Source organism: Mirounga leonina, unplaced genomic scaffold (genome assembly GCF_011800145.1).
Source record: "Mirounga leonina isolate KUSES-001 unplaced genomic scaffold, KU_Mleo_1.0 Mir_128, whole genome shotgun sequence".
In the NCBI taxonomy this organism is placed as follows: domain Eukaryota; kingdom Metazoa; phylum Chordata; class Mammalia; order Carnivora; family Phocidae; genus Mirounga; species Mirounga leonina.
In genome coordinates, this window is record NW_023270320.1 from 38509136 (window position 1) to 38525351 (window position 16216).

General features: G+C 39.1%; 1 protein-coding gene across 1 annotated transcript in view; it reads left to right on the forward strand.

The window, feature by feature from the left end:
• The window catches only part of CSMD1 (CUB and Sushi multiple domains 1), a 519075-nt gene that overhangs the window by 216475 nt on the left and 286384 nt on the right, over positions 1-16216 (forward strand). Inside the window, exon 16 of the mRNA XM_035003847.1 lies at positions 12371-12562. Within this exon, the coding sequence (XP_034859738.1) occupies positions 12371-12562 (192 nt within the window). The remainder of the gene's footprint in view (positions 1-12370; positions 12563-16216) is intronic.

Genomic DNA, 16216 nt, shown 5'->3' on the forward strand with positions numbered 1-16216 from the left:
TGCTCAAGTAAGAGGACTTGGCAACACGATTTATTGTGACATAGTTCATCCTAAGTTAATCTGGTAGTTGGATAGTTAGGTAGTTCATCTGTGTCAGTTAATTGGCTTTGTGTAAAGGAAAACGACACTTGTCGCATCCTTAAGAAAGGAGGTGGGCGGTTTCGCACCTTGGCTCAGGGGACCGTCCCATGCACACTATAGAAACACCAGCTTGCGGTTGATACATTCCAAAGGGATGGCTCCCAGCACCTTGAAAAACACTGTCCTGGGTCGTGAGGCTGGCAAGTGGCCTTTAAAAAATCAGCATCTGGGGCGCCTGGGTGGCTCAGTTGTTAAGCGTCTGCCTTCGGCTCAGGTCATGGTCCCAGGGTCCTGGGATCAAGCCCCGCATCGGGCTCCCTGCTCCGCGGGAGGCCTGCTTCTCCCTCTCCCACTCCCTCTGCTTGTGTTTCCTCTCTCGCTGTGTCTCTCTCTGTCAAATAAATAAATAAAATCTTTAAAAAAAAATAAAAAATAAAAATAAATAAAATTTAAAAAATTAAAAAAAAATAAAATAAATAAAAAATCAGCATCCATTTTAGAGAGACAGAGCAAGTATTAATCCAAGTTTTCCAAGTATATACTCATAGAAAAAGGAAGGGCAGAAGTCTCTTCCTTTGTTTTCAACAAGGATAACTGAGTTTGGACCCAGCCTTATAGGAGCTAATGAAGGATTGAACTTGGTGTGTGGTAAGCGGAGGACCAGTGTTGAGTTGTGCTGTGTCCCCCAGATAGGGACGGGCTGACAGATCGAGTGCTTCTCATGCGAACCAAGGCCAACGGCTAGACTGTCATTTTCCCTTTAACTCTCAATTCGTGGTTGAGACCTCCAGTAATTAAAGACAGATTAACAAGAAGAAAACAAACACGAATTTCTTAACATGTATACCTCATATGTTCACGGAGATACCCAGGGAGGAGTAAGTCCCCATGTGCCCTAGACTCCTTCCTAAATGCCGTCCTTAACTAAAGACAGAAGCAAAAATGTGTGTGGAGAGGGCAGGCTCTTGTGGGGAGGTTAGCAGGAAGAGTAAGGGGAAGGAGGGGGAGGATGGCGATGCTGACTTCAGCTGGTACCTGCTCCGAGATCAGGATCAGGGTCTCCTGTGATTTAGCCTTTCTCCTCTTCCTTGTTCAGAGAGGAAACTCCCTTAAGAATGGAGATTTCCTTCCATTTCCCTTACAAAAGGGTAACTGCTACTCTGATTTCAGACCTTCTCTTGTGTCTACTGTTTCTCACAACAATCCGCTCAAAATAAATCTATGCCAGAAAGGGATATTTTCAGGTGGCTTATTTTACCGTTCAGTGACATTTACAAAGATGGAAAAATAGTAAATGCATAATTAATTAATTATTTAACCAAAGAATTAATTAATCAAACCCATGGTCTGTTTAAACCACACAGGCATGGTAGTAATGGGCCCACTTTCCTCCGCCTCGGAGGGATTTTCAGAAACACCTTCCTGCTCTTTATCAGCATAAAATCCAGAATCTCCCTCTGTGGGAGTCTCAGCTATCCCCTGAAATATCCAGGAAATGAAGCCTGGGTCTCCACATTTGGAACAGGAGATTCTGAACACCTGGGGTGGCAGAGCTGAAAGTCTGTGCCCGGGACATCTGAGGCTTCAAGCCACCTGGTGACGCCTTCATGGAGGGACGGTCAGAGACCAGTCCCTCCTTCCTCCGTGGCTGCGACGCTCTGTGCATGCCCACAGGTTGCATGCCCACCTCTTCCCACTTAATATCCTGGTACCAACCTTTGTTCCCCAAGCAATCAGTTCTGTCCTCAGGGTCCTAAAAGGCCCAGATCTCAGCCACTGTCCCTGCTGAGTCAACTCTCCCCACAAATGCTTCAGCCCTGGCTGGCCTGCCTCCGTGATTCGCTTGGGGGGCTGACTTGGAGCAGCGAAGCCTGAGCTCCTGGGCACATCTCCCTAAAATGGGCTCTCCTGCACGGGGCTGGGAATTTACCTCCCCCACCACACAAAGATGCTTCTGCAAACTCACTGCCCCTCACCTGATGACCTACAGGCTATTGGGAAGGATCCTCCCACCAAAACAAAAGCTGGCTTCTTCCCCAGAGGATGCGGGAGGCCCCACCCTACATTTACATGACTGAGAGGACCACCCAAGAGACCATCCCTGGTTCCAAAATTATTTCAGCTGATGCCTGCAAAGTAAAAGAAGGAGCTAGTCAAGCTGCCTTCTTCAAAAAAAGAAAAAAAAGCCTCACTGGGCACCCCATATAGTCCCTGCCTAACCAGCAGCCTATTACCTATTGTAAAGGGCATTTCACATGTAATAGTTTTCCTTAGTAAGTTTAAAGATACGGGTTATACTTAATATGCAGGTTATGTTTGTATTAGAAATATCTGCTTCCGGGCACCTGGGTGGCTCAGTTGTTAAGCGTCTGCCTTCGGCTCAGGTCATGGTCCCAGGGTCCTGGGATCGAGCCCCGCATCGGGCTCCCTACTCTGCCGGAAGCCTGCTTCTCCCTCTCCCACTCTCCCTGCTTGTGTTCTTTCTCTAGCTGTGTCTCTCTCTGTCAAATAAATAAATAAAATCTTTAAAAAAAAAAAAAGAAACATCGGCTTCCATATATGGATTGTATCAGTGCTGCTGTGAGCATTTTCCTATAGGCGGTAACATTTTATCTACCGAGGTGTGCTACAAAGGGTATTTTAAGACAACATATATATGGGAAACAAACTTTTACTTCTATAAACTAATAACTCAGTCAATACACATGTTTAAGTGATGTTTAAAAAACATGCAAGGAGGACTTTATGCATTTAATAGGACATGGCTCAAAGTCTTAATTTTTATTTTATTAGAAAAAACATAACTTTGTATATAAAGTAAAAAAATATATGTGTGTGTGTGTATTTATATATATATATATTTCTATAGGTTCTTCAGTGTCAAAAATTACTTTATCTAATTGAAAGGAAATGTGGGTCCATTGCAAGTTCTTATTATGTAATAGGTCTATCCTGTCTATACTACTAGAAACAAAAAGGTGCATTGTTTTTACATTAAGTGGAGCACATGTTTTGGGTCACTCAAGTTGACTGGAATGGTCCTGAATTCCTGTGGACAAGGATTGGAGGTGTCCCTTAGATTATAGGGGGCCTGTGGAAAGTGTCTTTATGACCTGAAGTATTCCAGAGAACCCCTTGGGAAATTGAAAAGCTCAATATTCATCACCTCATAAACAGTACCTTCTTTTTCTAAGGTAATAGAGGGATAAGGCTGATGTCACTAAGAATGTTGTTTTCCTTTTTTATGGTGAGAAACTAGAAAGATTCAGAGTCATCAAAATCCCATTTGGAGAGAAAATATTTAACAGAAAAATGAGTCGAAAGGTATGTTGTGGCACATAAAAGAATACAATTGTGAAAAAGAAATGAACGCATGATTCATCAATAACTTTGTATGACCCTGAAGGTGGAGAAGCAATTTTTGACCCCATCACAAAGTCTTTGGTTGGGGGCTTTCATATTAGTTTCCAGATGAGCTTTATTGCCTTTACCAGGAAACATCTTTCCACAATTCGGAACTAGAAGAAAATAAAATGGCATTTATTTCAAAGACCCAACCAACCTATTTCCCCCTACATTGTTTAAAATTGTTGTCTTTGTTTCACCTCAAGTGTTCTCATTGCTTTTTTAATCCAATCTAGAGAACCCTGGCAACTTTCTATTTTTATTTCATAATTCTAGAAGGAAAGAGTAAAGGTTTGGGGTTCATTTCAAATCGACTAAGATGTCATGGTTGATTTATTGGGAATTTGAAATAATCTTTGAAGATACACAAGCAAACATAAGGACCCTTTCTGAGAACATAGAGCCATGTTATGACAACTCACATTTTTCATATACTTAGATAATTTTGTGGATGCAATATTTCTCTTTATTAGACAACATGAATTTTACGAGTATATAACTTTTTAATGGTGTGCTCTAGTATTATTCTAGATATTCCAAATGAAAATTTGGTTTAAAAGTAGAAAATGTAGGGGCACCTGGGTGCCTCAGTTTGTTAATCTTCTGCCTTCGGCTCAGGTCATGATCATAGGGTCCTGGGATAGAGCCCCAATTTGGGCTCCCTGCTCCATGGGGAACCTACTTCTCCTTCTCCCTCTGCCTTTTCCCTCTGCTCTCTCTCGCTCTCTCAAATAAATAAAATATTTTTTTAAAGATTTTATTTATTTATTTGACAGAGAGATAGAAGAGCACAAGCAGAGGGAGTGGCAGAGGGAGAGGGAGAAGCAGGCTCTGCACTGAGCAGGGAGCCCGACGCGGGACTTGATCCCAGGACCCCGGGATCATGACCCGAGCTGAAGGCAGACGCTTAACCATCTGAGCCACGCAGGCGCCCTAAAATATATATTTTTTAAAGTAGAAAATTTACTTGTAAAACTGAATTGAGCATCGAACCATTGAATGACAAATAACCATCAGTCCAAGCCAGTGTTTTATATCCCCAGTATTCTGTTGACCTTTATTTGGAAGAATTTGAAGAATACGAAGGTTTGTTGAGAAATATGTGCTCTATTGTTACATAAATTTAGGAAACACTAGATTAAACTATTTTTTTTTAAATAGGGTTCTTTACTATAGGATTTCTCTGAACCTTTAATCTGTGATGTGCAACATGAATCTATGAGAGGGAACTAGAGTATACAGTATTTGCCAATCTTGTTGGACCAATTACCTGTTAATAACCTACAGAAGTTTTCTATGGACGAATCATTTTTGCAAGGCTGATATATCTGTTGAAATTCTTATTCATGCTCAAAATCTGTGTACCTTTGTGTAAAGCTTCTTTATTGGGCAATATGTGTCTTTGAATTCAAATTTGTAAAGAGAAGTAATTAAAACATAGCTTTGTTTTAAAAATTACAATGAGGGGCACCTGGGTGGCTCCATCAGTGAAACATCTGCCTTCAGCTCAGGTCATGATCTCAGGGTCCTGGGATGAGTCCTGCATTGGGCTCCCTCCTCAGCAGGAAGCCTGCCTCTCCCTCTCCCTTCTCTCTCTCTCTCAAATAAGTAAATAAAATATTTAAAAAAAATTACAATGAGGCTCATCCATGATCTCCTTGGCATTTCTTCTAAACTTTTATTTTAAATTATTTTCATACCATATAAACGGTGGCAGAAATGATCAGTTGGAATTTCATATGTAGTCATACATGCAACCATTTGTTTGAGGGGGAGATGAAGTTTCTTTTGAGGATGTGCAATTCAGTCCAAAAGAGAAGTCTGTAAATGTACAATAGAGTTTGCTTATGCTTTTTGTTTGTTTGTTTGTATATATGTTTGTTTTTTCTGAAGCCCAGCAAAAGTAGAGGACAAATAGCTCTTAGATTCTTTAGGAACATTACTTAAATAGTAAACTCAAGATTGCTTATAAAACACTAGTTCAACGCAAGTACCATTTTGTTGCCTAGACTTTGACCACTATGGATTATGATTCTGGTGATTGAATTCTATAATTGCTATTCTATTTTATACAAATTTGTGGCTAATGGAGGCAATCAATGCTCCTGACTTTCTAACTTAAAGCTTTGCATCTTGAAGTCTATCCTGCATTCCTGTCTTCTTTTGCAGTGATGTGCTTGCTTTCTGCCCTGCCTTCTAACCATTGTAGCTGAAAGTGATATAGCATTTCCTGCTCTCTTCTCATGGGAAAAATCTGTGAAGGGGCGCCTGGGTGGCTCAGTCGTTACGCCTCTGCCTTTGGCTCAGGTCATGATCCCAGGGTCCTGGGATCGAGCCCCGCATTGGGCTCCCTGCTCTGCGGGGAGCCTGCTTCTCCCTCTCCCACTCCCCCTGCTTATGTTCCTCTCTCGCTGTCTCTCTCTCTGTCAAATAAGTAAGTAAAATATTAAAAAAAAAAAATCTGTGAAGCTCAAACACTTCCTCTCCTCTTGGTATCTACTGAGAACTGTATTTCCCACTTAGATTTTCCTCCCCTAAACACTGGAAGTGATAATAATGCTGAGGATGACAGGCATGATATGCCAGACGTCATGCTGTGGCATTGAGGTATAACTATAATTGAGGGGCTTCAATGTCTAGCATTATAGTAAAATAGGTACTTTGATAATGTATAACCTGAAAATCTATTAATGATGTTGGATAAAATTGTTGTTAGTCTTTAAAAATGTATCACTGAGCCTGCAAGAAAATAAGGAATCCTCAGAGTCTTGTGAAAGAAGAATCTCGTGAAACAGGGGGAAGTAATGAACCTCAGAACTGGACTTTGTCTTGACAGCAACTGTCGGTCGACCCCAGTGACCCTGAGCTTCCGTTTTGGGAATCCAATGGGCTGAGGGACTAGGAAGCAAATTCTAAGATATATCTATTGTATACCCTAATATACAGCTAGAACTCCTAAGGGGGGGGGTTACTGTCATAGAGAATAGAGAGATTATAGATAGATAATTGATAGATAATAGATAGATACATACATACATGGATACATGGATATATGGGTAAAAGCATAGATATAGATATGCATGTTCTAGAACTCATAACCAGAAACAGGTTTCAAACTAGCTTATAGGTGAATTCCTACAATCTCTGTGGTCAAAAATGCATCACATTCCCATAAACGAGAATTTATTTTAAAGAGTAGAAGGCTTCTAGTATTCCAGCCACATGGTGAAGTCAAATATGAACCCCATCTGGATGAAAGTACCTTTAGAGTAGACTACAAAGAATGAGTACAGGTGAAGCCCCAAAACACAGAAGTACAAATTCAAAACTCAGAAACACTGTAGTTTCCATGAGATATCGGAATTATCATCAGATCAGAAAGAGTGTAAAAAACAACAGAGAACAAAGCTAGAGGTATCAAATTCCAAATTTCAAGATATGCTACAAAGCTGTAGTAATCAAAATAGTATGGCACCGACACAAAAATAGTCACATAGATCAATAGAACACGATAGAAAACCCATAAATAAACCCATAGGTATATGGTCAAATAATCTTTTTTTTAAGATTTTATTTATTTATTTGAGAGAGAGAATGAGCAGGAGGAGGGGCAGAGGGACAAGCAGACTCCCTGCTCAGCAGGGAGCCTAACATGGGGCTCGATCCCAGGACCCTGAGATCATGACCTGAGCTGAAGCCAGACGCTTAACCGACTGAGCCACCCAGGCGCCCCTCAAATAATCTTTGACAAAGGAGGCAACAATATACAATGAGGAAAAGACGACCTCTTCAATAAATGGTGCTGGGAAAACTGGAGAGCTACATGCAAAATAATAAAACTGGACCACTTTCTGACTTCATATACAAAAATAAACTCAAACTAGTTTAGAGACCTAAATGTGAGACCTGAAACCATAAAACTCCTAGAAAAAAACAGGCAGTTATTTCTTGGACATCGGCCTTTGCAACATTTTTCTAGATATATCCCCTCAGACAAGGAAAACAAAAGCAAAAAGAAACTATTGAGGCGACACCAAGATAAAAAGCTTCCACACACAACAAATGAGAAGGCAACCTACTGAATGAGGGGAGATATTTGCAAGTGATATATCCTATAAGGGTTTAATATCCCAAATGCATAAAGAACTTATACAACTCAACACCAGAAAAAACAAATAACCCAATTAAAAACTGTGCAGAGGAACTGAATAGACAGTTTTCCGAAGAAGACATGCAGATAGCCAACAGACACATGAAAAGATGTTCAATATCACTAATCGTCGGGGAAATGCAAATCAAAACCACAATGAGATATGATCTTACACCTGTTAGAGTGACTAGAATCAAAAAGACAAGATATAACAAGTGTTGGCAAGCATATGGAGAAAAAAGCACCCTTGTCTATTGTTGGTGGGACTGTAAATGGTGCAGGCATTGTGGGTGGAAACACTTTGGAGGTTCCTCAACAAGTTAAAAATCGAAATACCATACAATCCAGTAATTCCACGTGGGTATTTACCCAAAGAAAACAAAACAAAAAAACCCCCACTAATTTGAAAATATATATGCACCCCTATGTTTATTGCAGCATTATTTACAATATCCAAGATATGGAAGCAACCCAAGTGTCCATTAATGGATAAAGAAGAAGTGATATATAGATATAGATATAGATATATTTATATATATCACTACTCAGCCATAAAAAAGAATGAGATCTTGCCATATGTGACAACATGGGTGGATCTAGAAGGTATTAGGCCAAGTGAAATGGGTCAGACATACAAAGATAAGTACCATATGATTTCAGTTATATGTGGAGTGTAAAAAACAGAACATATTGCATGGAGTACTGGGTGTTATACAAAAACAATGAATCATGAATCACTACATCAAAAACTAATGATGTATGGTGACTAACATAACATAATAAAATTAAAAAAAAGTAAAATAAAACAAAAACAGAACATAAAAACAACAAAAAGAGCCATAAATCAGAGAAGAAATTGATAGTTGCCAGAAGGGAGGGAGTGTGGGGCATGGACAAAATGGGTGAGGGGGAGTGGGAGATACAGGCTTACAGTTCTGGAATGAATAAGACATGGGGTTAAAATTCCAGCATAGTGAACTTAGTGGTATTATAATAGTGTTGTATGGTGACAGATGGTAGGCACACTTGTGATGAGCACAGTATAGTGAGTGGAATTGTCAAATCATTACGTAAAAACACATAAATAATAACAGAAAATGAAAATATGAGTAAATAACAATATACTCTATGAATAGCCACATATATCTGAAAACAAGTGATGACTAGTCGAAAAGCACAATGATGGAAAGTTTAAAACTCACTGTCATGTTAAGATAATAAATCTGATGCAGACAAAGAGCAGGTGATGGAAGGAAAATATTCCCCACAATTGCCTGCAAGAGAGAACAAAGTTTAAAAAGATTATAAAATGAGAGGAAGGTTAAGAGACATGGAAATTAGAGGTATCTGCCCAATTTTAATTTGAGAAGTGGGGAACAGAGATATTCCATAGGATGATGGCTTAATCCTCAGATTCAAAAACTCCAATAAATTCCAAGCGGGGTTAATAAAAGGAAGATCATGCATAGACACAATATTGTGAAAGTTTGAATACCAAAAACAGAGTGTGATCTCATCATAGTTTCAGACTGTGAGGTGACGTGAGAACCTGGAAGCCAGAAGAACTAGAATAATTTCTTAACAGTATTGAGGGAGAAAAAATCCCAACCAGTTATTGACCCTGAACTATAAACTCAGTAAAAACATCTTTTAGGAGTGAAGGAGAATTTGAAATATTTTAAAATCACTGAAATATTTTTGTACAAAAGAGTTTACCACCATAGGACTTGTTTCGGTCAGCTATTGCTACATAACAAAGCACCCCAAAACATAAGCCCCGTGTGTGTCAGCTGGAGCAGCTCTATTTGAGACTGTCTCTGCACGTTGACTCTGTTTTCAACTGCAGAGTAGCTTTGCTTCAAGGTCTAGGTCCACAGGCTGACTGGAAGTTTTGCTTCCTGTTCCTCTTATTCTTCCAGGACCAATAAACATGGTTTTTCATGGTTAGGGCAGAAGGGTAAGATGGTAAGCCCCTTGAACCAGCATAAGCTTTTGCTGGTACATTAATGCGATGGAAAAGCATATGCAATGAAAATCAATAAACCGCAGCATCAAACCTAAATGTGGATGACTCAGAAACATAATACCAAGCCAAAAAGACAGTCTCAGAAGACCTGGGATGTGTGATTCCATTTATGTGAGTTCAAAAGGGAGGCTACCCATGCAGCTACTATTGGAATGCATATATTTATGGTAACTATCAAGAAAAGCAAAGGAATGATAACCATGAAGTTCAAAATGGTGATTTCATCTGGAGTGGAGGGAGGGTGTGAGGTAAGGAAGTTCAGGCATCGGTAGGTATTATCAATATTGCTGAGTGGTAATAATCTATTTTTTTAATATTTTATTTATTTATTTGAGGGAGAGAGAGAGCACAAGATGGGGGAGGGCCAGAGGAAGAGGCAGACTCCCCACTGAGCAGGGAGCCCGATGCAGGACTTGATCCTGGGACTCCAGGATTATGACCTGAGCCGAAGGCAGATGTTTAAGCAACTGAGCCAAACAGGCGCCCTGGTAATATTCTAATTTTTAATCTGACTGTTATGTAAATGATTACTTTTTGTTATTAATAGTGTTCTAGATCTTCATGGTTATACGTTTCAACATATAATAAAAGCCAGTTAGAGAAAAAATAGTGAGTGGGTAAGGCAGCCTCAGCCTTCAATTACCTTAGAGAACAGTAGGACAGAGGTTTGCAAGATACCACACATCATGTTCACGACAGATTTAATGAGTTAGATAGTTTCATTTGTCCTGATTAGTTACCTGAAGTTTAGTGAGCTTAAGTGATCGAGTCCCAAGGAGCAAGGCTGGGATCAGAAGCAAGTCTGACTGCTCTCAGGATCCTTGATGTTCTTACCTTTCCTTCCATCTAACCAGTTGAACCATTTCCTATTGCCCTGGATGGTTCGTTCAGCCATAGGTTAAAAATCCCTAAAGAACACAGAGCAGGTCCTGCACTTTTTTTGCGTCTCGTAACTTATATTTAAATTTCTTCTATCTAGCCAAATGTATAACAATACCCCAGGATTTCCCAAACCAAACCAAATAAGAAACCCAAAACATGGAAATCAAAGCCCACGCGTGACCGACCGTACATCTGCAAACATTAGGGTGGACAGCATGGTGGCGTACCATGGGGCAATAGCTGTTTTCTTTCATCTTTCTCTCTCAGCAAACAGGTGTTAAGTGTCCTGGAGCATGCCACAAGAAAAGCTAGCTTTCGATCACAGTCCCTTCAGCAGTGAAGAGGGAGGGAGCTCACTATTGGAGTTGAAATGAAAATGGAATAAAAAAAATATATTTTAAGCTTTGGACCCTGATGTGTGTCTTCCTAATTTTTAGTAGGACGTCAAGTACATAGTAGTTACAGAAATTGGTGAAAATAACCAGTATTTTTCAGGGCATTTCATTTCAGTGCAATGTGGGAGTTAGAATTCTGGGCCAGAATCTGGGTAGGAAGGTATCTTCATTGATTGGACTCGAGTGGGGCTGGTAGCTGGCTCTGTGACGTGACTTTAGGTGCATCTACTACAATAGCACTCCATATGATTGCCAGACGCTCGCATTCCGGTGCTCGAGCTGTCCCCCAAAAGTTCTCTTACCAGCTTTTTTGGAGATGCTAGCCTCTATTAAACTGACTTGAAATTCCTAATACTTTTTTTTTTCAAGATTTCAACTTTATTGCCTTATGAGAATGCATTTCTCCCTTTCCACCTGAAATTTTTTTTTGCATTTTTTAAATTTTATTATGTTATGTTAGTCACCATACATTACATCACTAGTTTTTGATGAGTGTTCCATGATTCATTGTTTGCATATAACACCCAGTGCTCCATGCAGAACGTGTCCTCTTTAATACCCATCACCAGGCTAACCCATCCCCTCACCCCCTCCCCTCTAGAACCCTCAGTTTGTTTCTCAGAGTCCATAGTCTCATAGTCCAATCGTCTCCCCCTCCGATTTCCCCCCTTCATTTTTCCCTTCCTACTATCTTCTTCTTCTTTTTTTTTTAACATATAATGTATTATTTGTTACAGAGGTACAGGTCTGTGATTCAACAGTCTTAGTTCACAGCGCTAATACTTTTATTATTTTTTGACCCAAAAGTCATCATTTTCAGAGCTTTTGTTAAAACTAAGATAACCATATAATTTATTGTCCAAATCAGAAGTTTTTTGAGAGTGAAATGGGGTTATTAATAATTTTACCAAGAAAATAGCACCTCTGAGACTAATGATATCTTGGTTTGAACTGACTTGCACCTTCTCTAGCTGGTTCCCATTCCAACGTCAATTTGGTCACCTTCCCTGATTGTCACCTGGAAGGCACAGACCATAAATTTATCCTATTCAGCTTCACTCAAGGTTCTTTGAGATTGGTGTACTTTAATTAAATATTTTAAATTTCATTAAAATATTGTTAATAAGAAAATTGGAGGGGAATGTGCGCTCGTGTGTGTGTGTGTTAAGTAGAGCAAGATACAATCCCTTGACATATCTCATCATTGGTTGCGTTTCAACAAATTTTGCTTGTACTTGTTCAAAGTAATCATAATCAAGATGCATGTTATTGAATGTATTCCTGGGAACAGAAACTTTTCAGACATTTGTATGCAGACAGATGAGTCATGATGCCGGTCAGGAGAGCTTCCATGCTCAAGAGCTGATACACATTCGTACGTATGAGGACCCTGTTCCCATCATTTGACCCGCTCTTGTGTTTGCTTTGCAGCATCAATTGCATCCACCTGCAACGATCCAGGTATGCCTCAGAACGGCACCCGCTACGGGGATAGTAGAGAGCCGGGGGATACCATCACCTTCCATTGTGACCCTGGGTATCAGCTCCAAGGACAAGCTAAAATCACCTGTGTACAGCTGAATAACCGATTCTTCTGGCAACCGGACCCTCCTACCTGCATAGGTATTGAGCAACAGAAATTTTACATTTCGGAATGAATGCGTGTTATCATTAAAATTGCTCCATATATGAGTTATTTCTCCAGAAGTATTTCTGCAGAGTTTCGTACACACCCTCTAGCTCAGAGACTGTATGGAAATTTTATTGTAAACCTTTAAATCTTATTTTATTAGCTGAAGTAAAGAAAGTGGTTTACTTAATGTTCAGTAATTGACGTTTATCTAACATTTCCTATCCTTAACAAATCTTGTAAAAATATGGGTCAGTCAAATTACTGTAATTTAAAATTCTGGGTGGCAGAAAATTCATAACCCTAATATTGCTGGTCTCATTTTTAATATAGAAACATGCCCTTCAGCAAAACCAACTCAATAAAAAGTATTTTCTTTTTTTAGATGGTTCTATAATATTGGTACATTTTAATAGAATCCTGAAAACCAGAAATTATACTGCTTTGGTCAAAATGAAGATAAAAGGAGAAACATGCTTCTGAAATTCACTAGAATTTGATTGTTTGACCTTATTGAAAGGATATCAGTTGGTTTTGCAGACTTTAGTTTGAATAACTATCCTAATAACTGATAACTAAGATATTCTATCAAAAGTATGGTTTTTTTAGGACAATATATATTTTTATATAAAATAGTAATTACATGTAGATTGTCCCCTCATTCAATTAAATATTTCACCATAAATAGCTATTTCATCTTATTTTTGAAAGAAACTCTGCTAAACTTTACTATTTTAATGAACTGTCACAGTTTAATTTGTACTTCTTTATGATCTGTTTGAAAAATGTAAAATTTAATTAATCTATGGAGAGAGGAAGTGATAATGAAATGATATGCACATAGTTAATAGGCCATTTTGCATAGGGTGAACTTGAGGGGATTTTGTGATTTAAAATGATTTTTATTGTCATATACCCAGCAGTAGAGAGATTCTCAGTGGTCCCGTGGAGCTGTGATACGCAGCTCGTAACTTATCACTAAGTACTTCAAGTATATTGTGAAGATGCATGAGATCTGATGGCTCTGCTTATTAGCATGCTCAACCTTGTCAGAAAGCTTCCTGCGTGCGCTTGGTGCTTCGTGCTGAGTTTACATTTTGTTACTTCTGTGGGCGCAGTCCTGCATTTTATTTCAATAGCCACGTCATCTGGAGACTTGCAAGATTTCTGTGTGTTTCTTTTTTAAGGTAGAGTGATTACCTATAAATGCAGCATCATTTCAAACCATCGCTCTATTTTTAAATTGGGAAAGACACCCCCCCCCATTTTGCATGATTTTAAACGCATGAAGGATACATTCCAAACCAATGCAACTATCGGTTAAACTCTTAAAGATTATTTCTTAGTCGACATTAATTTAGACACTTGTAAAATTTGACCATCTTCCCAACTCATCTATCATCTTCTGGTAGTTTATATCTAAGTTATATAATTTTGACCAATGATTAGATTTTATTAAGTGAATAATCCAGTTCTCAGCAGAGAAAATAGGCAGTGTTTCCTCTGCCTTGGGCATCAGCCCCAGGAACAGGCTCAACTCACTTGCAGGCAATTGAGTATCAATTATGTTGACAGCCAGGCCCACACACATAGGTATTATGGTGAACAGAAAAATAGAAAATGTGTATTTGGGCATAAATTAATGTTATCTTCTCACTGTAAACATTTCTTTTCCACCAGAAATGAGGCTTATGTCCTCTGTAAGAAACCCATCCATTAGGGCATCAGCTGATCATGTCTTAGCACCCATGTAAATTCTGTTCTGCTGACTTAAGACAGTTTTTAATTTTTTAAAACTTTTTTTAAGCTTTTTCCTTATTAAAAAATAATACATGTCATTAAGAGAAAAAAAGAGGACAAAAAACTGTCATATTTCTACCTGGAGGCAAATACTATTAACATAAACATGCATAAGTAAGCTTCATAATTATTTTATATATGTCTAATCTATTTTTAAAATGTTTATAAGTGACAGCATCCTGCTTAATCTGTAAATTGCACTTTGACTTACCGTACAAAATGAGTATCTTTTTCTGCTACTGTGTATTCTCTGCTAGTTTTTAATGACTCCACAGTATCTCTGTGGATCGGCCAACACTGAACGCACGATTCCGTCTTACTCTACACTTAGGTTGCTTCCATCTCCTCTCTACTATGAAGACTGCAGAAATGAACCCTCTTGTTGCAAAACGTATCCACGATTATTTATAAATGACATATTTCTACAAACTTAACGTGCTTCCAGGGCTTTTAAAACATTTTTCAAAACTCTTTTGGTATTGTTGCGCCAATTTACATTACCGACAGAGCCAAGAGTGAGTGTTTATTTTCTCCAAAGGAGGGGGAAAAATACTACATATTTTTTAATCTCATAATTTGATATGGCCAGAAAGTGATGATTCTTTGATGTTTTAATAGGCATTTTACATTAGTATTGAGGTTGCAGGCTTTTTTATTTCATATTCTTCTTGGCCGTTTGAATTTGTTCTTTACCTATTAGCCTACTAATTTCTTTTCCCCCTTTTGTTATTATAGTGTTTTCCTTCCTGTTTTTGTTTCTTTCACTTTTCTGAAATCTCTTAACCTCTCACCTGTTGGTATGTTATTCATATTTCCACCACCTTGTCATTTGCTGCTGATTCTTCTTGTGGATCATTTGGATAGCTCCCTTTCTTCACTTCCCAAAAGACTCCAATGGTGGAGGCACCTCCTTTGGGGGTTTTCAGCTAAGTCTAAAGGACTTGCCTCCAGACCAGAGGGCACTCACCACTTTCTAGTTATGAGTGACAGATAGATAGCTTGCAATCCCTTTTCTCCAAGTCCAACTTATGAAGAGCTCTGAAAAGCAAGAATTTACCTTACGTTTACAGAAATTCATTTTGTGTCCACATCTTGCCCTGATCTACAGGGTGGCTATTTCAAAACTAGTTATGTTGTTTAATGGCATGAACACAAAAATGTTTTGATGCAGAAATAAATGTGGATGTGTCTCATTAAAGAGAACTGCTTCATGCCGTGATGGATGAAGGTGTGACTGTATATATAAAGGAGAGGATCCTAAGGATTTCGAATAGGGCATGGAGGATTGATATGAATTTGTGGTTTTCATCTCTGTGTCCATTCCCTCTGGAGGATTTCCTGGAGCAGCTGAGTCACATTTTGTACTAAATCCTAATGCTATCCAAAATATTTTCGCAAGCTTTCAAATTAAAACCCAATGAAGCTAAAATGAAGAATGCCTGACCCAAAGAGAGAACACAGCAAGACAGTGCTACTTAATTCTACTGGAAGTTTTCAGATAACCTCATTTAGAAGTGCCTCCTTGGATCTGTTCGGGATAAGACCCGAATGCCCCTTTGTTTTGGTTGAATCAGTACCTAGTGTCATCCCCCAATTCTTCCTGCTGGCAACACCCTGGTAGCCGATGGCCTGAATCTGTCGTTCTTCATCTTGCAAACCCCGCATGTGGCGGCACGTCCTCAGACCCTGAGGTACCTGCCGCTGTCCGGGCCCGGGCTCTCCGCCTGATTCTGTGAGAGGCAGCATCCTGGAAGAGCCAATTAGACTGGGGCCTCAGCGGAGTTTATTTATTTATTTTTTCCTTTTTTTTATTCTTATGTTAATCCCCATACATTACATCATTAGTT